This window comes from Dermacentor silvarum, chromosome 1 (genome assembly GCF_013339745.2).
Source record: "Dermacentor silvarum isolate Dsil-2018 chromosome 1, BIME_Dsil_1.4, whole genome shotgun sequence".
Taxonomy (NCBI): domain Eukaryota; kingdom Metazoa; phylum Arthropoda; class Arachnida; order Ixodida; family Ixodidae; genus Dermacentor; species Dermacentor silvarum.
The window spans coordinates 113,776,966-113,802,762 of NC_051154.1; the positions used below are offsets into that span (position 1 = coordinate 113,776,966).

The 25,797-nt window shown below is 45.9% G+C and overlaps 1 protein-coding gene across 1 annotated transcript in view; it reads left to right on the plus strand.

The window, feature by feature from the left end:
* Positions 1-25,797, plus strand: part of LOC119435413 (guanine nucleotide-binding protein-like 1) — a 59,829-nt gene that overhangs the window by 15,356 nt on the left and 18,676 nt on the right. The window contains exons 6-9 of the mRNA XM_037702284.2: positions 5,572-5,770; positions 5,905-5,988; positions 13,442-13,621; positions 18,317-18,495. Of these exons, the coding sequence (XP_037558212.1) occupies positions 5,572-5,770; positions 5,905-5,988; positions 13,442-13,621; positions 18,317-18,495 (642 nt within the window). The remainder of the gene's footprint in view (positions 1-5,571; positions 5,771-5,904; positions 5,989-13,441; positions 13,622-18,316; positions 18,496-25,797) is intronic.

Consider the following 25,797-nt stretch of genomic DNA (forward strand, 5'->3'; position numbering starts at 1 on the left):
TATCTTGATCGTATCGTATTTCATGTGGGTCTCCTTGGCCGCCCTGCAACGTAGGAGACTAGTTGCATTCTTCAGAAGTCTCGGTAGCCACGCTTCTGTGTTGGGCAATTGTTCTGCTCAAGGGCCTCCAAACTCTGCTTGACGTTCTGCCACTCCTGGTGGGCACGATACAAATCACGCATTTGGGCTAGACGGGCCTTGCAAGCTTTGGCCGTCTTCTTTGCGTCGCTGCTGTATGCTTTGGTGAGAGGAGCTCCGCACAAGTCGAAACTCTCTCTCATTGGCCCATCGAGCATCCGCAGCCTCGGTGCACTTGCATTTCCTCTCTTCAGCACCGGCAGTTGTTTTGCAACGTGGCAATATGTTGTCGTTGCGAACGCCTCACACAAGAGGTACGGCACTGTGCTAGGGCTGTTTCAAGGCCGGAGTGCCGCTTTCATGTTCATACGTGCTCAGGGACGACAGCACACATGCGCACTGAGACGTGCTTCTCCGACCCAGCTTTCCTCCGTCCAGAACTCTATGGTGCCTTGATGCACACGCCTTCCATACCGCCGTGCACTGCAGCGCTTGTGCATTGAGGCACTCTAACGCGGGCACTCCACGCCATCTCGTGGAGTGCGTGGCAGTTGAGTTAGATGGTACTTTGCGGCGGCACAGCAGAGAATGACTGACAGTGACACAAAAACTCGCATCCCACCCTGTTTATGGCTTATTACTGATTTTTGAATATATCTTTCGTTGCTGACTATTGCTATGTATTCTCTGCATGACGACGTATCATTTAGTACAATTTTCATGTTCATATGACATCTACAAGTCGCCTATTCGACCATTTTTGTCTAGAAGTGGTTACAAGATATACGTCAACTCTATCGGAAGTCAGCTAAGATGACCTTGTCTTCAAAACTTCTGATAGTGCCAGGTTAGGGGCCCCTAAAGGGATACGGACACAAAAGTTGGCGGGTGGTTTTTGTGTCGGAACAAAAGTTTAACTGTTGAAAATGACAAATACAACAAGCTGCTTTGAAAAAAAAAGGACGAGAAACATCTTTTTTTTTTTTTTGCGATTTTCTGTTGCACCTTGCCTCCAAGTGGCCGCCGGCAGAAGCTGAAATTTGATGTCATAACACCCACCCGCATGCGCGCGGCTGAGGTCGGCCACAGCCGTCGCAATGTTTTCGGGGTGTCGATCTTGAAAAAGCAAGTTTACAGAGGAAATGACAAATAATTCTTGCACAAGTTACTGGTGCAGAGCGAAATCTTCGTGCTACGGTTCGCGAAAACCTTACCGGCACTTCCACGGCCGCCTGCTCTTCTTCGTCGCTTGACGCGGAAGCGTAAGTGTGTCAAGCGACAACGCGTTACGGTTTCGCTTGACGCGAAACCTTAAGCGGTAATATTTCTTGCCAAGTTGGAATGGTCCTCGTCTTCAGACGTGTACTCATCGCTGGTAGAAGGCACCAGAACTTGAATCCATGCTCGCGATGGCAGCGTCGGCGCACTTCAAATGACCGTGGCTGGCCGGCTGGCTATCCGACAAGGGCGTCGTGACGTCACGCCTTCCAAGTCCCACGGGTCTTGCGGCGAGGCGCGCACTCACAAAAACGCCAAAAATAAAGGAATCAGCTCAAAAATGAGCTAAGTGACTACTTCTTTTTGGTGTAATCACACACTGAGGATTAATTTTCAGCATTTTGGTAAAATTTTCAGATTTCGTGTCAGTATCCCTTTACGGTTCAGTTTCAGAATGTCCTGTGAGGTGCTAAAGGGGCTCTTGGTGACTAGAAGTTCAAGGATCACCGCGATGAAGATTAAGACATTGATGTCTTTCCAAACCAATACAACTGCTTTTTTCCCCTAAATGTAATGCTTGATTTTACATTCAGTAACTTAGTAATCAGTTTCTTGAGTGGCTCTGAGATGATTGAGAATAATGCATCATTGGAAGGTGGTAGAATGCATAATGTATAGAGGTGTTATATACCCCTAGCGGTGATGAAATGCACCAAATTAAAAAAAGCCTTGGATTAATATTTGTGAAATAAAATGTACATGTTGATCCTGCATACACTGAATATTACATTTTTGATAGCCGAGATGTTTTTTGCAAAACCAACATTTCAGTGATATCAAAGTCAAATCCTCAATAACTGTTTTTAACTGTAATTAACTGCACTTTGCAAATGATATACAGTAAAAGCTCGATGATACGATCACGGCTAATATGAATTTGCGGATGATACGAATTTTTCTGTGGTCCCGGCCGAGCCCCATTACTTTGCAATGTGCTTGAGAACGGTTGTTACGAATCGATTTTCAGCCTGCGTCGGTTGATACGAATAAACGCCGCCCCACCGACGGCCACGAAAGAGCGCGCAGTCACACGCTTTCTCTCCTTCTCTTTTGGTGCGGAGGCGCGGCGCCGGACAGCGCGGACTCCGTGACTGGGCGCGAAGAGTTTGAAGCGGTGGCGCTTTTGGTGCTTTTGTACAGCAAAACCTCGATAATTCGAAGGTCACCGGACCGCGAAAATTCTTCGAATTAAGCGGATTTTCGAATTAACCGAAATGAATCATAAAAAAAAGAAAACAAGCAAGAACTTGCCGCAAAAAGAAATCACCTTTATTTTCCATGTCCGAGAAAAATTACTCAAAGTAATCACCGATGCGGGATTACTTGGCGCGCTGGTTCGCCGCCCCTAGTGCCATGCTCTCCAGCTGGCTCAAAAAAACGTAGCATACAAATATCACCCGCACTGCACTCAACAAAGTTGCGGACGATGTTCACGGAATCGATAACTGCCGCGAAAGCGGGCGTGGTGGTGCTTGACTCCAAAAATTTGGACTTGCTGGATATTCCGGACTTCAAAAATGCACCATCAGGGTTCCCATTGAGTTCATGCATTTTCGCACCCAATTTTTCGGACGAATTGAGACCCCAAAGTTCGATTTTGCGGACTAAATCGCTCTTTCCTAGCCGCGCTACCCAATCCTGGAGGCCGCCATGTTGGATTTTGCACTGGCTTGAATTCCAGTGGCTCGCTGTATGCCTCCAAGATTAGAACGCGCGTTATCAATAGAGAGCTCGCGCAATCCTCCAGTCTCGGAGGCCATGCCATCGTTGTAACCATTTATTGTGGGATTTTTTTTTTTTTTTTTTTATTATTGCGACAGCAATTATTTGGACACTTCAAGCGTATTTTCGCCGTCGGCGTCGCCGCCCTGAGGATCCATACAAAGTCCAAAGGCGATAAAATCATCGCCGCGCGCCCGCCGTATGTGCGAGTGACAGCGCGCGGGGGACGCGCGCTTTCATGGAGAGCGAACGCACGGCGGAGCGTAAACGCGACTTCCTCCCTCGTTCGAAAGGCCGTGGGGGTAAGGGAGGGGGGGGGGGGGGGGGGGCGACTTCTACTCTTCTAACAACTGGGTACTTGGCGCCGGAGCGGTTTCTCGCGTGCACCGTATCTTGAACGCGATCTCCAGACGGCTCTGGCTCTCGCCGCTCAGTTTCCGTTGAAGCGATATAGACCGCACGAACTTTCGCTCGCTGGCTGCGGCGGCCGCGCTCGCTCGCTCGTGCGCGCTGACACCACGCGTGTTAATTCAGTGTTTTTTTTTTTTTTTCCCTCAAGTTTCGGTTGCTATTTTGAACGTGGCGTGTACACCGAGCAGGTGTCTCGGAGACCCATGTCTCCGTGATCGGCGCTACCTCCTGTACCTTCGCGAGAGCTAAGCGGTGCGAAGCTCGTTTCTTGGATCTCCATGGCGAACTCCGTTGGCGGAGATCGCCAACGCGGTGGCGTTCGTGTCGACTGTACACGGAGCCGACGTCATTGCTGCGCAAATCCAAGCAAGTCGATCCTCTCCAAGCGTGGTTTGAGGCAGGGCATTATTAAAGATTTTTTGTAAGCCGCACTAATGACTTTTTTTTTTTTTTTCGGCCGAACAGAGTTTTCCGGACTATTTTTCAGTCCCCACGAGCTCGGAAAATCGGTTGGCGACTGTACGGAGCGCCCTAACCTAACCGCCGCACGTTGCTACTAGCCGGAAACTTCGAATTATCCGAATAGAGCCGCGCGGGCCATTCAAATTATCCGGTAAAATTTGCATAGAGAATGACGGGACCGCTCAAATTCTTCGAATTAACCGAAATTTCGAATTAACCGAGTTCGAATTATCGAGGTTTTACTGTACTTTTCCTCCTTTTCTGCGAGCCGTCAGATGGAGTGGCTGCTGCGCTTCGGGCTGCGTTCATCGTGTTTGCGCCATTTTGCCTAGTCGCAGCAAGCTATGTCTTGCAAGCGGAAAGCACTCTCCTTTAAAGAGAAATTAGACATTCTTCGAAAGGTCGATGAGGATCCCAAGAGGAAGCGGACGGAGTTGGCTAAGGAACTAGGCCTCGCAACGTCAACACTGAGCACAATTGTTGCACAGCGAGACTATCATGAAAAACGTGCTTTCGTTCAACGTCAACGCGAAGCAAGCGAATTCGAACACGCTTATTTCGAACATACCGCGCACCGACAATGCTCTTAGCAGCGCGCCAAATCACGCGGCGGCGCCTCCGACCGGCATTGCTCCGACACCGCCATAGAGCAAAAGCTCAGGAGAGACCCCTCAATGCCGCGCGCGAAGGAACGGGGAAAAGAAAAAAAAAACCCGCGGCGGAAATTTCCTTCTCTCTCAAATTGCAAGGTTGCCGTCTCTGCATCGTGCCGGAACAAGCGTGTACGTGCCGACTAGAGTGTTCTAGACAACCGTATTCTAGCACACACTAGTGCCGACGTCTCAGCCACGCGGATAAAATGGCAGTGAACCCTTCTCCTCTATTTTCTAGTCACATGTTGACCTTGCATGCTACTGCAGCAGCGCAGAGGGAAGCTGCGGCGGAGGCACAGTCGGGCCAACGAAACTGCCACGCCCGCAAACGCTCGCTTCCCGATAACGGCAGAAAACAAAACTTCAGGGGGCGGCTAAAATAAGCTGGCGCCAGCACGGCGGCGGGCGCGCACGGAGATGTGCGCACGGAGTCGAAGGTGAGAGAGCTACGAGGGAGTTGATAGGGAGGGCGAGGGGAGCCACCGAAGCGGCGGAGTTGACGCGGCCAAATCCGCTTCCCTGCCGCCCTCACCCTCGACGGTCTCCGCGCGCACCCATGTGCCGGCACCGCCCGCTCGCTCCCTGAAGCTTCGTTTTCTGTCGTTATCGGGAAGCGACCGTTAGCCGGGACCGTTAGCCGGCGTGGGCAGTTTCGCGCTTGCTATGCGCTTGCGCGCCGCGATATTTCACGACTCGCACCGTTCGTGCATCGTGCTATGGTGCACGAATACTTCAAAAATACATCCTTTTAATTCGAACAAATTTTCGGGCCCCTTCGAGTTCGAATTATCGAGATTCGACAGTAGTTTTAATTGTGTTTCGATGATACGAATTTCGGCTAATACGAATATTTTCCGTGACCCTGTGAGATTCGTATCATCGAGCTTTTACTGTATTAAGGCTTTGCTCTGGCATAAAATTTCTGTATTAAAATCTTTTTTAAGGGCTCTCATTTTGCTGTTTGCAGGTGGTGCACTTCCCACCGGCTCTCTACATACATGTAACTCAAGAACTCGGAAAACGACTTGTGCTGATCCTTAACAAAATAGATCTGGTTCCGGATACCCTTACGGCTGCCTGGATAACTTTTTTTCGCGAGCGTTACCCAGGCTTAGTAGTGCTGCCTTTTGCATCTTATGCAGGCATGACAGCAAAGGGGAAGCGAGGTCAGTTCCCATTCTGCCCTTCTGCATTATATAGATGAGTGGCTTCACCATGCACATCTATAATAATCAGAATATGCTAAGAGAGCACTGTGATGAGGCCAGTATTTTTGATGACAGCCTTGCACATTGTACAGGAAAGCGCCAAGGCAAGCTACGCATGGCCTCTGAAGCCTGTCGAGGGCTGCTCGATGCCTGCAAAGACATGGTAGGCGATCAAGGTATGTGTGTGTTCCAATTTTTCATGGAAGCTGGCAGGGACTGTGCGAGGGTCTGAATAATCGCAGTTTGAGAAAAATAATTTATGTAAATCAGTAATTGCTTTATTAGTGCATACTTCGACTGAAACTGGGAAAGCTTAATCCTGTAGGGGTCTTCACATTGAGGTGTTGTCAATGTAATTAATATCTTAAAGTCCAGCAATTAGGTCAACAGTTATCATTGTCTTTGCAACAGTTTTTCTGCAATTTAAGAATGAGAAAGAGCATGGAAACCGTGAGTGTATATGCTGGTACAGTGGTCCTTACAAGATTGAGGTGTTCTATGCCTTGTGACGCAGAATGTGGTTCACACACGCCGAGTACTGATATTGGTTTTAGCATCAAGTAGCAGTGTATTCAGTGTTGTGGTAACAAAGTACGGCGGCAGTGCTGAAAGTGCCCACGAAAACCTGAATGAATGTGTTCTGTAACGTTTAATTTGAAGGCTATAGCAGTGAGCACTGTAATATTTTCTAATCCTGCAATCTAAAAAAAAAAAAGATCCAAATGGGTAGTTTTAAGCAAATAAAGAAAAGTGTATCTGTCATTGCAGCTGAGGTGGTAGAAGTCGGGACCTTATTACAGCGAACGATACAGATATTCTGAATTGGTTTGGCATAGCCAAATTTCTATATGCAAGTTATGGCAATAACTCATTTGAGATTGACCCAATTCATTCAGCAATTAGTGCATAAGTAGAGGGAACTCTATGTGAGCAAAGAAGCCAGCAGTGAGATTTGTCGATATGACATGGATTGCTGTCCATCAATTCATTGCTTGCCTGTCACACACAAGCAAGAAATTCAAATGGCTGCAGATGAGATGGCACACAGTCACCATGATACACATTGTGTGGTGGTGTTGTGCTTTGGTACTTCTGGTTAGTAAATATCCAAAGTTAATGGCAGGCTCACAGTTTTCGGCTGTATTCGTCGCTAGTGAGCATTCTACCACTTAGTTGCAACACGACTGCTTTTGTGCTCATCGCTATCAGTTGTTATGCAGATCAGCAGATCAGTTTTGTTATGAATCATGCTGCTATCTACTTTACATCTCGCCTTTTTTGCACTAAACATTTCTATTGACCATGAATGTCGTTGTCCTACCAGTGCTTTGTGATACGCTGGATACAATATCAATGGCAACAGCCTTTATAATGGATGTTTAATGGGTGTATCACTAAAGGAGTCTGTCATCAGAAACACAGGTATGGTGTGCCAAGGTCTTTGCCAGAGTTGCTCCTTGCCACTCTAGAGAGGGTGTTACATTCTCTCTCCACTCTAGTTCTGTGCTAGCTTGGCTAGCCTCCATGTGCCGCACAAGAAGAAAGCACAATGGCGGCGAATGTGGTGGCTGCAGCTACCGAGAGAAAGCATCGCTATGCAGAGGCACAAGGCAACCATCAGGCAGCTGAGACACCAACTGAATGTGAAGAATAGTGCAATGAAGCTGAAGCAGTAATGCTACTGCACCAAAAGGCTAACTCTGCTATATCCTTCTACATTTTAGCGAAATATGAGAAATCTTCACCCACTCTGCGCCGAAAGGGTTGCTCAGGCTTTCAAAAATGGAACTATGCCCTCAAGCGCCGTTTTACCGCACATCTAAAGTGGCATTGCGTGGACCAGCAGCTGCATTAGCTCTGTGGTGGACCGAGTCAAGGGATCATACTGCTGTTTTTTCCGTGGGTTGCTGTATATATTCAGTACCTTCCACCCCGACGCATGTGGGTTGCTTAGGCAACAGAACAACCTCACTTTTCAGGTGGCAGCGAGTGATCGCACCAGCGCCGAGCCAGACCCCGCATGACCAATGTAAAATGGTGACCGAAGTTTCAGAAACTGTATGGGTGTCTCAGTCGATTTTTCGAACGTGACGTGCACATTGGCGCTAACATGGCGGCCATGAAAAGTTTTTCGCTATTCAATTTGTCCCCTTACTTTTCTTGGCGTGGCAATTTCATGGCGTAAGAATGGCATACAGCCAAGATTTTGGTCAACTCTGCACCAAATGGCAACTTTTGGTGCTGGATACTGATGAAGCGCCGCTTGTTAAGCCTTGCTGTATCGTTTGGCTATCACAAAAAATTCGCCGCCAGCTGACGCGGTGGTTGGCAAGGTCGTCGCGACGAGATGGCCTCCAATAAGTTCAGACTAGTGAACTGCTTCGGTAATTGGGCGAGAGACCACGGGCTAGACTGGCGACCGTTAGCTGAGATTCGGTTGCTGAGATTCCCAGTAAAAAAAAATGAATTGGCCCAACTGGTTATACCAGTTGCTAGCAATTGGACCCAAGTGGAATGAATTGGAAACCAACTGGAATGTTGCACTTGAATTGGAAAAACCAATTGGACCTCACAGTTACAATTGGTCATTCCAATTGGTCCACCATTTTCCATTGGGTCTCCCAGTTGGAATGCTTGTTAGTCCAATTGGTTGCACACATCCTATCAGAGTAGACCCATTGGAACATTGCTCTTCCAATTAAAATTCTGGTTGTAATGTTTCTTACTAACAGGGCAGCCTAATTTAAAGGACCTTTTTTTAGAATTCCAGACCCATTGAACCATCTAATTTGTTCTTAATAACTTTCTGTTCAATTGAGCCAAGCATGCACATTCTGAATGTAAACCCTTGCTAGGGTACTGCAAGAGCTGCAGTCTTACATCATTTGGATTCCTTAGGATTTTTGCTATATATTTTTTAAATTTATTATAGGGTGCATGCTATCCTGAAGAACTAACAGTTTTTGGGGAATTGCCAGCTAATAATTAGTTTAAATATGGTACAGTGTAAAATGCAGCCAGCCCTACGGGTTTTGGGTTACCTACAGTTGTGCTCTCAGAAGCTTTAACTTCTGTATCCTGCAGAGCAAAGGCCTAAATGAAAATAGGCCTAATACTACAGTACACTTTATAACTTGTGAAATTTTGTCATTCTTTCTTGTATATTTTGTGTAGACATATCAATGCTCACTCACATAAACATGAGCTTACCGATTTTAGTAAATGAAAGGTTAAGTGTAAAAACTGACTATTCAAAGTTTAGAAGAATTATGATGTCATTTTTTAGTGCAGAACTAAGTTTACTGGAAGAGGTTTACTGGAAACCATCTCATCATGAATCTACAGGAAATGTATGCCATTGATGGCAGCTGTGAAAGCTAGTAGCAAGGGTGTAATAATAGGTTTCTTAGAATTAGTGAAAGCACACCAGCACAATAGTAAATTTTAATACTGTGTGCATAAAACAAGGCCACCAAACATTTAAAACAAGTCCCTGGCATCCCATTACGGTATATTTATTAATAAAAGGGCATTAATTAAATTATTAAATAAATAAGTTATTAAATGGGCATCACAATATTTTTAATGTAATAAATTCCTGTAAGCAGCAAGTACCTTCTTTGTATAGTTTTTATTTCATGCATGTGCACTTAGTCACACGTTACGTGTTGGGCACCAGTTAGCTTCAGTTGGATGGCCATGTGTGTTCAACTGGTTAAGAGGTTGGACACCAGTTCATTTCAACTGGTTGATCAGTTGGGCGCCATTTAGCTTCAATTAGATGACGAGTTGGCTCCAATTGGATGACCACTTGTGTTCAACTGGTTAACTAGTTGGATACCAGTCTAGTTGAGCTGGTTAACCAGTTGGGCACCATTTAGCTTCAACTGGATGACCATATGTGTTCAACTCATTAACTAGTTGGATACCAGTCTACTTCAGCTGGTCGTGGTTGCTTAGTTGTTATGGTGTTTGCTTGCTAAGCACGAGGTCGCGGGATCAAATCCCGGCCATGGCGGCCGCATTTCAATGGGATCAAAATGCAGAAAATACTGGTGTACTTCGATTTAGGTGCACGTTAAAGAACCACAGGTGGTCCACATTAATCCGGAGTCCCTTACTACGATGGGCCTCATAATAAGATGGTGGTTTTTGGCACGTAAAACCACATATTTTAATATTTTTTGAGCAGTTGGGCACCATTTAGCCTCAATTGGAAGGCCCAGTTGGGCACCAGTTAGCTTCAATTGGATGACAATATGTATTCAACTGCTTGACCACTTAGCTTCAATAGGTTTACCGGCTGGTTTACCAATTGGATGTAATTGGTGCACCAATTAGTGCCAATTGGTACTTTTCCAATTGGACCCATTGACTTTGTTTTTTTTTTACTGGGTTTTGATTATCTCGCCGCCTCGAATAGGCACTCTCGCACGCAGATCTGCTGGCAGCCGTAGCCACCATGGTACCATGGCAACGCTAGACCAACCTGCTTCGATGTTTGCTACCAAGCTTCTTGCTGTTCGATGCCATGTTTTTCATTGAAAGAATTCGCCGCTATGAGCAATGGTGCTGACTCCTCGCCAATGGCTTCGAAGCTAGAAAAGCACGACACGTTGCATAATGCTGGTTCCCAAAAGTCAGCTTCGCCTCAATACAGCAGGGTTATGCAGTGAGGCATACCAAGAGTGGGAAGGGGCGATTGTCACGTGACACAGTACGTATATCTTAATTATACACGTGTGCACTTGCCGTCTCCTGTCACAGTATGAGCACCGATATGCCTAATAAGTGTACTGGCAGCCCTACAGAGGTATTTCCGATGTGCCTGTGGCGATTTGAGGTCTTGGGGGCAGTAAAAAGCATGCATTATTTTTTTGGACAGCCCAATTTTTCAGACGTTCTCGCGGCCCCTAGGGAGTCCGAAAAATCAGACGTTGACTGTAGATGGTTATCAGTGAATCACAGCACAGGGAAAACTAACTAAATTTTTCATACCGCTGGTAGTAACATTTTACAAAAGAGTCCTCCATCTTAAAGGATACATTTATGTGAGCAAGATCATGCTGAAGGTTTTCAAAACTGTTTGAAATTCTGCACGTAGCGCGTCCAAGTGCTTCCGTGCTTTTTTAAGGGACTGAAGTGCTTTTTAAGCACATCTTAGGACACCACCGCTTCGTCGCAGTCCACAGTAAGGACTTAGTGAAAGGGTGTGGGGGAGGAGGGGTGGTGGTCATTTTTAGTGTTTGAATTGAATTTATAAACCAGTGACCGCTTACTGCTTTCAGATGCATTGCCCACTGTAAAAGCCCCATATAATATAGTTTGTAATCAGCTTTCATAAACCTGCTCCAAAAGTCCATTTTATGCTCCAAAACGCATTTTTGGCTGCTCCAAAAGCTGCTCCAAAAGGGGATGGGCCAGTAGCATCACTGTGAAGCTAAGTGACTGCAATTCCAAGACGAGACTCCACCTCATGGTGAAGAACAGTTACGTGGTGTAGTTAAAACTATGACGCGTCTCTTCTATGTTGACGACAATATGAGCGTGCAGGACCTGCGGTCAAGTCGCATGTGTGAGCACACGTCACCGGGATGTACCATGATTGGTCTCTCTGTGATCACCCTCCGGGCAACCTCTCACCTTCTCTCCACTGAGTGCTTCTTCATCGTGGCATATGTTCCACAGGGTCGCTATGAATTCGACGTGGGACCTTTACTTTCACCACTTCTTTAGCTTGTTGAACTGCTACTCGGTCTGTCTAGTGCAGCGGGCAGGTATACTTGGCCCATCTTGCGATAGCCTTTGCCCATAAACCCTGGCTGCCTTGCTACCTTGGTCTACCTTGGGTTAATAATTAACCCATGTCTGTTGGCGTTCTAACTCAGCAACTGCTCTATGCCATGTCAGAGAGTCAACGAACTCCGCCATAGTATCCTTTGTACACTGCAGAGTGGAGGAACATTGTGCCCTCTTTTTACTGTCACTCACCGGACAAGCCTCTTGCAAGTGCATTTTCACACTGCTTGGCACTATGTGGCAGTGTTGTCTAAGGTGACTTATGTGAGAGCCATAAGTCACTTTAAAAAATAACGCAGAGGTCCTCATTCTATACTTAAGCAACTGTAATGCAATAACATTGTGACTGCATAAAAATGTTCAACATTTGCTGTGTTACCACTGCAGGATTTGACACTTTCACTAGTAAGCCTTCCGTTGCAATTGAAAAAAAGATTAGTACCATAAAAATTTGTTGTTGGTCCGTTTAATACCTGACAGTCTTATACATGTTGAATTAGAACATAAAGTTCCCAACACCTTGTCAAAGTGAATTTCAAGTTAAGTGTTGTGTTGTCAAACTTTGCAAAATAGCAGCACGCATTAATTCAACACTTTACCTTCTCATGGTCTATGATTTATTAAAAATCTGCTTTATTTTTGTACCAAAATAAGCGGGCATCTGTTCATTCTAGATGTAAAGCAGTGGCGTAAAAATACCAAGCAAATTAAAAATGTCAGCCAGCCGCCATTTATTTGATCTTACTCAGCAATGTTGAGCTAAGTGTACAGCAGCTCAGAAGATTGAGTGCAATTCACAAGATGGTTAAAGGGACTGACAACTGGCCAGAATGTGTTGCTAGACGTTCATAGAAATGAAATGACCATTATTTAAGTGATAGAATACAGCATGCTGTTCGCGATTGAAGTTGTAATTAATAATTTTAAATTGTCAAAGAAAGTCTCAAAAACCAGTAAGTGGCGCTGCCTGGCGGTGAAATGTTGGTACTCAAGATGTATATGAGATTACTGTACGTAAGTCGGCTGTTATTAAGTACAGCATACTTATTGCTTAAAATTGCAGTTCGTATAATATTAGACACTTGCGCTTTATTATATGCATATTACGAAGTAAAGGAAGTCCACGCTAATGAGCGGCACACGCATCCCACAATGCATGGCAGCGCACATGCTGTTGCACGCACAGAGTTTGCGAGTAAGTACCCAGAGTTGTGTGGTCTCCCTGTGAGATACAAAATGCCATTGACTAGTTGTGCCGTAAATGGGTGCCATCACTGCAATATAAGCAGATGCATGACTATGGCAACACGCTGAACTGCGTATCGTGTTTAAAAATGTTGTTTCGCTTTCGAGACCTTAACTTGGCTTGGCTAAAAAACACCCTTGGGTGGTTAATGACCAAAGCACTTCAACCGGAAATCATGAAAACACATAGCTATTATTGTAGAAATAATTAAACACTTTGAAAAACATGAATCGCAGGAGCATTGGTTTGACAAACAAAATAATACTTTCTCACAGCTACGGCTGCACTTGTCTACCTGCCACTAATGCCAGCATATAATCTCTATCGCACTCGCCTATCACTGTTTTCAGCATGCTTCCAGTGAATGACTACATCCTCACTGCAGATAGAAAAATTCTGATAAAAAAATGTTCCACGGCGTTTTCTGCGTTACACTTCACGATTAGACACTCTGACCGGTAAGCTTTCTATTGCACTAAAAATAGGGGTACCACGAAAATTGGTTATCAGTCCCTTTAAACTATATTGTAGTGTTGTGGGCTGGCCAGGTAAGATGAGCCATCTCTTGTTTACACCCTTTGCAGTGGACTTGACCTCCTGGAGAAGCAAGATAGAGGAAGAACTTGCTGAGGAGGCAGGAGATGATGATGATGAAGAAGAGCACGATGCACTAGCTTCGGCCCCCACAGAGCTCGTAGCACCTGACACCAGCTTCTATGAAGAGGAGAGATTCAAAGGGGGTCGCCTCACTCTGGGCTTCGTTGGTTAGGCTTCATTTTATTGTGGCCTCTGAGTTTTGTACCCCTGATTTATTTTCCTTGTGTTGCTCCTTGGATCCTTGAAAGAACTTTTAGTATAATGTTGCTATTTGGACAATAATCTGCATGGCAAGCATACTGTAAATGAACATAACCTATCATGAATGTCTTTACTACAGTAAAACCTCGTTAATTCAGATTTCATGGGACCAAAAGTATGTCCAAATTAACCGAGTGTCGAATTATCGAGGGTACCAACAGAACAACAAACAAATGCTTAGTACATCAGCACAATCTTATTTATTGAATGGATCAGCAAATCCTGTTTGTATTTTGCCCAAAAGCGGCGCGGAAGTTGCAATTCTCGTCATCTCGTGACTGATTAGCGGTAACAGCAGTGAAGCCTCGCAGATCCTTTCGCATTGCGGCCACGGTGCAGCGCCCGCGTCTTCATCGGAGACATGCTTTTCACTGTCCCGCAGATTTTCACTGTCGGCAACAGACTGTCCATCTATTGCAATGTAGCCGCGAATTTGTTGCCAACGCACGGGCTGCGGTATTGCTTACGCATTGTATTGAGTCAAAACAAAGCTGCTGCTCACCACAACTGCTGCAGATCGATGCAGTTGTTATGGATGGATAGATGGCCACCACACAATTTTAAAGGCACATGGCCAACGCGCACCGAGTCAAAACGAAACTACTGTTAGGCGCAACCGCTGTGGACGAAACCGTGGTCGCTATCGATGCAATCACTGATGGGAACAATGCAGTTCTAAGGATGCGCCCATATGCAGTGTCATGCACTGCAGGAAACGTAACGATAAAGGCTTTGAAAACAAATAAACACAAAGCGTTCGGCTGTTCCGGTTATTTTACCCTGATGGCCGGTGATGCGGACTCCGCAACATTGTTTCGGTCGGATGCTAGCGACGCTTTCGCTCTTTTACATCGCACATTTGCAGTGCTCCATGCTCGCCGCGCTCCAAGAGTTGTCAGACTTAACTGGTGTGCAGCCACATACATCCAAAATAACTAGAGTTTGATGCTATTGAATAATGAATACACCCGCGCCGGGACCAGAGGACGAGTCCGAATTATCCGATTTTCCAAATTAACACGGTTTTAGTGTAATGTTATCAGGAGTGTAGAGCGCATTAAACGGGCTTCTAATAGGAGTGTATGTAAAAGCTTATGCAGTAATTTGTCATGGTTTCAAGAATAACTTCGCTATTTCGATTATGAAGCGCATAATTTTGTGTGCATTTAGGTTTTGTGTTTACTTGAGTTCGTTAGCCCCCTCCATTGGGGGGTTGGGCTAACTCATTGTGCAGAGGGGTTTACTTGATGCAGTCCTCTGTATGGTGACAATTGAAATGCAAAAGTGCGCAGGGAACACAAGCCTTTTTTTAGCCATGCTTAGAATAACGAACGAAAGTACTAACTTCATACTTATCAAGTGACAGTGAAACAGTATACTTACATAATTTTTATTTGGCACCTTTATATATTTGGATGACAAGAACATCTGGTTTGTCAGTAGTGAATGAAAATTCACTGAGAAAATTGCTGTACGCACCATCATAATGTCGGACCATATCTATACCAGGCAAACAAGAGTACAATGCAGCACTTGTATTCCGTCTTGGTTGTTAAAAATTGCCTTCAAAACTGTGTTTTAGTTGTGGGCATTAGCTTTATAATCAGCCGAATGTGACAGGAATTTCTATCAAAATGTTCAGCTTCCCAAACAAGCACCTGCTTACGCAAGTATTTACTTGATTCTAACGCACTGTTCTTAATATGCATGCATTTTTCATAACGAGAAAAAATAAAAATGTAACTTCTTTATTGTAGCACTAAACCTTTAACTTCAAGTGTGGAAATCTCTTTTTAGTGTGTGACTCTTGCGTAAGCATGACAAATTGTTGCTTACGAATTGCACACGTCGGTGTCAATTGGGTGAAATTTTTCAGCTAGGCTGATGCATTCTTGCTGTCAGCGGTGACTTGCAACGAAGCCAAAAATAAACAGTATCTGGAACAGTTCGAACTGTCTCACCAGTGGGCTTTCTAAGCTACACACTTGTTATTTGAATCTACCAGTTTGAAACAGATGCAGCACTGCTGCAAATGGTCAGCGACTCATGTAGCTGCTGCCTGATTAAGCCTTTAAGTGCTGTGCCAGAGTATACTTGTCTGGCTGCTCATGCACACCCCTGGCTGTGCCAGAGATAATTCATGAACGTGAAACATCCGTAGATTTGTTGCCCCATTTACTCGGAAGTTGGTCACCAGGATTGCGTGTTTTTAACAAGCTTAGCGTATACAGTAGAACCTCGTTGATGCGATCCCATTTCATACGATTTCCCGGCGGCAACGTTCACAATAGAAAATGCAAAAAATGACCAAATACAGTTGCACTTCTTTTTTACCGATTAATATGTTCCTGGGAAACACGGTCTTTCGGCACCAATGTTCAGTATAGTATCGCCAAATTGCGATCATATGACATGTCTGGCTGCTAGATCCCATGTAAGCAAGAAAAGTGCGAGGCATGCGTGATAAAAAGTAGAAGGCACCCCCAGTGACAGCTTCCTTGCAGTACTTGCATGCCCTTGTCATGTGAAAAAGCCACCACGCACTCGGTTTCCTATTCCGGTACCAGCAAGTCTCCTCGCGGGTCGTCACCCATCATCATTAACAGCTGTCGCTGCCAAGCCATTGCAATAAGCATCTTGACCTATCTCTTGACCTCGCAGTGCATGTGGCATAGTGCCGTTGTAAGCGTACTGCAAACTTTTAATAGGCGATAACCCAAATGTGCTGCCTTTCCCGGCTGCAGGTAGCACATAGTGGGCATCATGTTTCACTCTGGCGGCATTGTGGCATCGTATTTCGGCATTGCCCACCAGCTCGATTGCGTTTCGGTTTCCCATTGCTGTCTTAAAACGACAACGTGCATCTCAGGTTGTCGATGCGCGGCTGCGTCTCATGCTGCAACAATTCTTGCTGAGTGGGCACGTCAAAACTTCTGCTCTGCCCTAAAAAGGTGTTGACCCAGGCCAAATTCGAGGAGTGCAGACGTAAGCTTGCCAAAGCCGCAATGACAATTCCCGTTTCTGGCTGCTGGGGCCCCACCAGATCAGTGTGTGTCGGCATCTTGTGCTGCAGCGATTCACGCAATGCTTTGCATTCGATGTCAACTGCAGTTAAGTCTGGCCAATTTATTAGTGACTCAGGATCTTACATTTTCCCAGTTAGTATGTTTTTCTTGCATTTTTTTTTCAAAAAACATATGAATGAGGTTCTATTGTACATGACACACTTACATTCGTGTCTGCAAAGTATTATGGTGCCGTGCACCATGAAAACAGCTGAAATTTCAAACCGAATGCCGCGCTCGTTCCCTCTCGAGAAAGCCCTCTCCCAGTCAGAGAGCCACGGTCACACGCACAAATGCCTTTTGGCAGTGAGTGTTTCATCACTCATGACTTAACTTCCAATGCGGAAGGCACAATGCTGTAAAAAAGGAGGTGGGGCTCCAGGCCGTGATATGTCCCTCAGCTTCGGCATGGGAGAAAACAGGGAAGGAACACCGCTTGGGAATGCTACTAGAGGGAGAAGGAGAGAATGCAGTTACTCTCGCCTCCCGGACACACGGTGACAAGAATAATGAACTGATTTGAAAAAGTATTTCGGTAAAGCGCTTTGATCCTGTTTTACAGCTTGCAGTGTATAAACAAAAGTTTCAATGGGGCCTTTTAAAAGTAAAATGTTATGGTAGGTTTTGTTTTTATGACTGATGGCACAACAACGCATATCTCTTGTTCTCCATTATCGTGAACTGGCGCAAGAAGCCCATACTTTTTTTAAAAAGTGACAGCAACAAAAGGACCATGTTGCCTGAGGAACAATAGTTACTCTAATTAAATTAATTAGCATAAGTCATCTTTGTTTGAATTTTCAAATGAAAAAATAAATATAAAGCCTGCTATTGTATTACTTGGACAAAAATTGAATTTATTGCACTTTGGAAAAACACCCGGTGGCCTGACGGTTTATAACCATTCATGACATTATTGTATAAAAATCAAACCTTTAGCAATAAAAATCTTGATTTCGTGAACATCCCGTTAGTGGTAAGCAATCAACAGTGGTAGCAGAGTGTATGTGGTGCAGCAATGTTTTTTTTCAAGGACAGCAGAGGCTCCACATGGAGCAAGCTTAATGCCAATGAGAATGTAGTGTGTTTAGAGAAGCCACAGTTACTGATTCGATTCCAACGTGCATGTCAATTCTTGCTTTTTTTTTTCTTTTTGGCGAGAAAGTGTGCTTAGAGTCGGTTAAATAGATACACAAGATCTTTTTCAGCATGAGGTTTTGCAATCAGCATTGTTGCTATGTACTTTCTGCTTTCTTTTATTGTATATATTTTGTTAGGCAACTAAAATAAATCTGTATTGTGCAGTTCTGGAAAAGAGTTTAGTTCGAAAAGGGTATAAGTATGGATATGTAAATTTTTTTTAAAATTTATATTGATGTTTGCAAGCACAGCTGTTCTAGAAGGTAGGCAGCTGCACATATACGTGACATTAGGAGATGTTATATCATGTGATTGAGTTCAGCTTTCGGAGTAGAATTATCAAGACTCTTAACCTCCTTCATCTGATCTTTCCGTTGGGGTTTGCTTTCTTCACAGGGCAACCCAATGTGGGAAAGTCATCCCTGCTGAATGCCTTAGTTGGACGTAAAGTAGTGAGTGTGTCGCGCACCCCTGGGCACACTAAGCACTTCCAGACCATTTTTCTGACAGACAATGTGCGCCTGTGCGACTGTCCAGGTCTAGTATTCCCAAGCCTGCAGCCCAAGGCACTGCAGGTTAGCCCCATTCTCTTCCTGTTACGTTTATATCATGGCTTGAAGCACATGCACAAAAGAGTGTTGCAGTTTTGTCACATCTCTGCAGTAAATGCCCCTTTTGGGAGCAGCTTCGTATTTGTGGAAAGTAAGCCCAAAAGTAGTAGAAGCAAGTTTTGTGCCGACTTGCACAAGACTGAACTTGGAATAAAAATTAAATTCTCAGATTTGCAAAGATATTTTTGAGTAGTCTTGTCCTCACTAAAAGAAAGAATAAGGAAAAGGGGGTCATATTCAACGATGGTATGCTGAACCTGACATAATGCATAGCATGCATAGTTTGTGGTACCTTTAAAGATCCATGTTGCAAATGAGTGATGAGCTCGTTATTACACAGTTGAACCTCATACTAGCAAACTTCAGGATGAGTGCAAGTTTTTTGAGCTTTCACAAGCATTTTACTGTCATGAAAATTAGACAGTAGGCACAGAAAAATGCATAGGTATGGCTTTGTAGAAATGGAGCTTTGCTGCTCTTTAGATTATTTACATTGTACACCGCTTTCAAAGTAAGTCACTGAACTCTTGAATATCTGCGTTTTGAGTGGCAGCACCCTAGTATAACCAAAACAACAATTTTCAAAGCCTACACACATGCAAAGCATGTAGACCAAGCAGCCAACAATCAAAGCCTGGCACTGGGATGTTTGCATTCTTTCAATTTGAGTTGAAAGGTTAATGCTCGAAGACCGGCCTTTACAGACAGTCTTCACATGAAGCAGACATAATAATGTAAAGAAAGTGCAACACAGGAATGTATTTACTTTTCGCGCACAAATTGAAGAGCCGGACAGTGCACATGCATTCAGTGTGGAGTTTGGCACAGAGTACACATCACTGACAAGCTGCTGGAGCACAAGCACCTCCATCACCTAGGCAATCCCCGTACATCCGCAAAGCACCTTATACCACGTGACTTATATAGTGCACTGTCACCATGGCCTGCAGACTGTTTTTCTTTCTGCTCCATTTTTTCTGCATGTCCTCATTGCCTTTGGTGCTCTCCTCTCTGCCGCTAGCAAACCACGTTGAGAAATGTGTCTGTTATCTAACTTACCTGTGGGGATTTTCCAGTAGCCACATTAAAATTGGTACAGTAGAACCCTGCTGTTACGTTTTTCACGGGACCGTAAAAAAAAAAAAAAAAACCGTAAGAGCCGGGAAACGCAAGAGCCAGGAAACAGGAAAAATTGAGAAATGGGAGTAGTGTTGAACTGCACACAATATTATTTTAATTCTTACGTGTGAAAAAAAGTATTTTCGCCCGACAGCCGAAGTATTGATTGCAATCGTCCGTATAAACTTGTTAACATTTGCTTCTTAACCAATTAACAAGCATGGTGTGAGCGCCCACAGGCAAACATGAACACATCACACTCGATGATCGCAGACACGCGCTGTCCAACGCTGGCGTGAGGAATTTAAGTGCTGCTGCAGAAGTGAGCGAAGTGACCTTCGTGCTGTTGTCTATCGCTTCAACGCAAACTGAGTGCCGAGAACACACAGCACGCACAAAGCTACGAGCTGCCAACGCACCTACACTGCGTAGACTCTGCCCCCACGCTAATCGCTTTCAAGATACGGCCCGCGCGACCGCGCGCCGCCGCGCAGTATGATGCCAGAGCACAACGCTACCCGCTATCCCTCCCCCCTCGCTCCCTCGCCGGTGCCTCGAGCGCAACGGAAGGAGGCGCGCTTCCTCCCTGCTTTTCTTTCTCTCGCGCGCGAGACGCGGTCGTCGACTCCCTTCGCACGCTTTCACTCGCACATACCGCATACGGTGCGCGGCGACGGCGTTATCGCCCTTGGACTTTATACGGAACATCTATGAGCCAAAATCAATTTTAGGGCCACAACGCGTCATAGACACCATCTTTAGATATCAAATGCAGATCTCAAGGGCCATACTTTTACTGGCGGAAACCGAAAATACATAATAAGTGCCGCCCCCGGCACTTTGGGCGGCCAATGCCATCGTCAAGCAAGCAAGCCAAGCAACATGAAAAGTCAAAATGGCCACTCGGGCCGGCGCCGCGTAGCAGTTCGCAACGCAACGTGATGCGGGAACGGTCCCACAGTTGCGACGTAACAGCGGGGCTACCTATGCATTGGGTTCTATGGGAGCTGTGCCGGGACCGGCGGAAAACGACATAACAGCCGGGAAAACGCAGCACCCGGAAACGTAACAGCGGCGTTCTACTGTATTTTGTTTCCTTGTAATTGGCACTATAACCCTATAATTCCCTACATGTCATACATGCCACGCTGAGTTTGATGCCTCAAAATGCTGATTGCTTGGGGAAATAGCTGCGTGTTTATATACTCATGTAAGGTTACCGCTGTGGATAGTTCAACAAACCAGTTACTAATTAATGAATTACTATACTACTTAGGTTTTTACTCACATAGCATTTCACTGGGTGTTTTTTTATTTTTATTTTTGTTTCTTTACAAATGTACTTACTCTCCGTGGCCAGAAATAAAGTTGAACAAATTGTTCCAATTTTTTCTTGATGTTGGCAAATCCATCCTATGCAGATACCGTCAATGACTGATTTTCTGGACACCCAATTTTTCGGACATGTCCGATAATTCGGACGCTTTCGCAGCACCACTGCATACCCCATAGAGTCAATGTATAAGAATGTCTAAAATTTCGGACCTAAAAACCCTTTGCCGTCCAATTTACCGGACTTTTTGCCACGACCACAGCTCCAAAACGGCATTGATCGAAGCCACCACCGCAGCCATTTTGATTATCCTGCCGCCTCGAACAGGCGCTCCCTCGTGCAGATCCGCTGGCACCCATAGCCACATCCGGCAACGCTACGCCTAGCTACTTCGACATTCACTTAAAGCTTCTTGCTGTTCGGTGCTGTGTTTTTCATTAAAACAATTCGCCGCTCTTACCAGTGGCGCTGACTCCGCCTTTGTAATCCTTGCCAATGGCTTCGAAGCTCGGAAAGCACGACGCGTTGCATAATGCCGGTTCCCGAATGCCAGCTTAGCAGCAGCGTTATGCGGTGGGAAGGGACAATTGTCACGGGACACAATGTGTATTCACATCCGTGCACACGCTGTCGCCTGTCACAGTACAAGCACCGATACGCCTAATAAGTGTACTTTCACGTCCGAAATAGCTATTACAGCTATTTCGGACGTGCCTTTAGTGATTTGAGCCCTTGGGGGCAGTAAAAGGCATGCATTCATTTTTTAGGACTGGCCGATTTTTCGCACGTTTTCGCGACCCCTAGGGAGTCCAAAAAATATGACGTTAACTGTTAATTGGTGACATTAATGCGATTAGCATTCTTTCTTACGATGGGTGTGTAATTAGTGATTATATGTGATGAGGATTCTTATGATGGTGGAACTAATGAGACAGACAGAATTGTCTGATATATTCAATACAAAGTGTTTATTATTGTGCTCGAGGTGCTTTCTATATAAATTTTTTATATACAATAATGTACGTGTATAGTAGAACCTTGATGCGATCCCGTTTTGTACTATTTCCCAGCGCCAATGTTCATGATTGAGAAGGCAGAAATAACCCAATACAGTTACGCTTCTTTTGTGCCAGTTAATATGTTCCCAGAAAACGCAAGATTTCGGCACCAATTTTCAGTACATCGCCAAACTAGTATTGTATGATACGTTTTCCAACCACTAGATCCCATGTAAACAACAAAAGCCGCGAAGCACAGGCATTCGAAAACAGTAGCCGCTTGCTGCAGCAGCTTGTCCGCTGTACTCGCCTGCCCGCGTCAAGTGAAAACGCCGGCGTGCATTTAGTTTCCTATTCTGATACTAGCAAATCTTCTCGCGGATTGATCGCATGCCGCATTCGTGATAAGCATCTTTATTTATCTGTCTGACAGCGCGTGTGGCGTAGGGCCATTGGTGCCATTCGAAGCATACTGTACGCTTTTAATAGGCGATAACTCGAACACGCCGCCATCCCTGCTACAGGCGGCATGAAATGAGTGTCAGGTTTCGCTCTGGCGGCATCACATTCCGACGTCGCCCACCAGCCGAATTTCATTTCAGTTTCCTGCCGCTGTCTTTGAACTGTTATGATTCGATTAGAGCGGCCATGCCCGGACCACATGCAAACGCATGGGAAACGGCGTGCCTAACGATTTCGCTTGTCAACATGAATAGACGTTTCCGTCGTGAGGGTCAGAGATGAAACCTGTCGTGCTGCCTTGCAACCCTTCTCATCCCCCATTGAGGACGTTCACCCCGTTACTGTCACCCACCATCTCTACTTCATCTGGTTTGCCCTGTCCTGCAGTGGGGGAGAGGAGAGGGGTAGAGTGCCAGGATGGTGGAGGGTTAAGAAAGCCAGCAATCAGCCACATGGAGAACGCTTTTGCTTTGCCCTAGCGTGCAGGTGCATGCACGCTGAACATTTCTGAACGTTTCCCGTAACCATGTACAGTGTAGACCGCTTATAACATAAGTCGCCGGAGTCGCGAATATCCGCACTATAAGCGGTACCGTACTATAACCAAAGCAACAATTTTCAAGGCCTGCACACGTGCAAAACATGTGCACCGAGCCGCCTCGCGTATGCGACAGTCGAGGAATGCGGCTAGAACATTTGCATTCAATTTACAGTCAAATCTCGTTAATTCGAACGAAATCACGCGGCGGCGCCTCCGACCGGCATTGCTCTGGCACCGCCATAGAGTAAAAGCTTAGGAGAGACCCCTCAATGTCGCGCGCGAACAAAAAAAAAAAAAAAACGCGCCGGAAATTTCAAATGGCAAGGTCGCCGATTCTGCGTTGCGCCGGAACATGCGTGTATGTGCCGACGTCTCAGCCACGCTACCATAGCCACGCGTAGGAAATGGCAGTGATCCCTTCTTTCTTATTTATGCTTCCTCTACTTTCTAGTCACTTGTTGACCTTGCACGTTGCGGCTACGGCGCAGAGGGAAGCAGCGGCGCTGTCCCAGGACGGCCAACGAAATTGCCCTCGCCGGCAAACGCTCGCTTCCCGATAATGGCAGAAAATGAAACTTCAGGGAGCTGGCGCCGGGCCGTCTGGAGCGGCGGCGCCTGCACGGCGGCGGGCGCGCACGGTGACAGTTGAAAGTGAGGGAGCTACGAGGGAGGGCGAGGGGAGCCACCGAAGCAGCGGAGTTGCCGAGGCGAAATCTGCTTCCCTGCCGCCCTCCTCCCTCACATTCCACGGTCTCCGCGTGCGCCCTTTGCCGTGCCATGCCGGCGCCGCCCGCTCCCTGAAGTTTCGTTTACTGCCGTTATCGTGAAGCGAGGGTTGGCCGGCGTTGGCAGTTTCGTGGCCCTCGCTCGCTATGCGTGCCGTGACATTTCACGACTCGCACTCAAGATTCTGGTTTCAGCCTCACTGGCTGTTCGTTCGCACCACGTGCCCTTCTCCTCCACTTCGTCTCTCTTTCTTCCTCGAGCACTCCTTGGGATGCCCGTTTGAGGGGAACGTTCGCCGTCTCCACTGACTTCCGTACTCCCAGGCAGCCGCACTGTAACCGGTATTTCGTTTCCCGCAACTGCACTATAAGCGATACGTGTATACATGGAGTGCTATGGTAAAATTAACGGGAGTCTGAAAAGACCGCACTATATCCGGTCCTGCACTATAAGCGGTTACGTTATAAGTGGTCTATACTGTATTAAACTTGCGTTATTTGTTTTTACGTCACCTCTTCTTCCCTGCCGGACCCTCTCCGATGGTCAACCTGGTTCGAGCTCCAAGCAGATGCTTTTGAGAATTCACCAAACCCCGGCCCGTAACAGAACACTATGCAATAGGAAAACGACAAAAGTCTTTCAAGCCGCTCTGGCTCCACCAGCTTGACGTATGTCAGCGTCTCGTGCTGAAATGATTCTCGCCGAGTGGAAACGTCAAAAATTCTCACCAAAATGCCCCTCCCAAGGAAGCTGCTGAGCTAGGCCAAATTCGAGGAGCGCAAACATAAGCTTGTCGAAGCCGCAAAAACACCAAGTGCGTCTCGGTACTGCTGAGGCCCTACCAGCTAGGTGCGTGTTGTTGTCTCGTGCTGCAACATTTCATCCAACGCTTTTCATTACGTCGACGTCAACTAAATTTGAGTCTGCCAAATTTTTTTAGCGACTTCGGATCGTACGTTTTCCCAGTTCATTTTTCTTGCTCTTTTTTTTTTTCTCATAAAGTATGAACAAGGTTCTACTGTATATTCACAGGATATGCGTGTTTTACTGTACATTTATACATTTTAAGACGGAGTATCTATCGGTTCGGCAGCACTTGTAGACAGCACTGAATCGTCTTCTCATCCGTTGGTGATGGTGGCAGGCAGGGGGAAATGGGTAGAGAAGTACGATGCATACATGAGAGAGGCCTAAAGTGTCTGATTCAGCGGACAAAAAAAATTAAGCAAGTTCCACACGCTTGTGAAATTTGATAAAGCAGTGGAGCTCTGCAAGTGTGGGTGTATAGCGTAGTGGGTATAACGCTCACCTTCGACCGCGAGTATCCGGGTTCAAATCCCGCCTCGCCAAGAAAGTTTATATTGCTTTTTTTTCTCTCTCTCACTCTCGCTCTCATTTTCTCTATCTCACCCATAGCAAGTTATGTTACAATCATCGGTACAATGCAACTATATGGTTCCCATAAATGCATGTTCTGCAAGCGTGGGTGTATAGCGCAATGGTTCTGATGCTTGCTTTTTGGACTGTGGGTACCCGGGTTCGAATCCCGCCTCGCCAAGAAAAATAATTTTGTTTTATTTATTTATTTCTCTTGCTCTCTGTCTGTCTCTCTTTCTTTCTCTCTCTGCACCTCCTCTCCTCCTGTGCTCTGCTTTCACTCTCTCCCAGCTTGGCGATGCTGCGCACGACGAGACAAACCAAGCGAGGCCTTAACAGCTCCGCTGTAAAATATAACCAAGTACACTGCCGGTCCTGGCCGTGGGCACCATGTCCAGGGAGGCCCGCTTGACGCCAAACGAGGCTCCCTCATGTATTCCGGAAATTATGCGTTTTGGGGCTTTGAGAGGTCAATGTTAAAGTCCTTTAGAGGGAAAGCAGCATGTCCAGTTCCTGAGAGTAGTTGTAGCTGGTCATGAACCCGATCTTGGTGTTAGCTGTCAGGTACATGGACATGAATCGCTGCACCATCTCCTTGGTGGCCCCAAGCTGATGTAGACAGCGGCGACAACAATGTCTTGGCCGTTGTACATGATGTAGCCCATGCAGATGTCTTCGATGCCATTGTGCATGAGCATATCGTCGGTGTG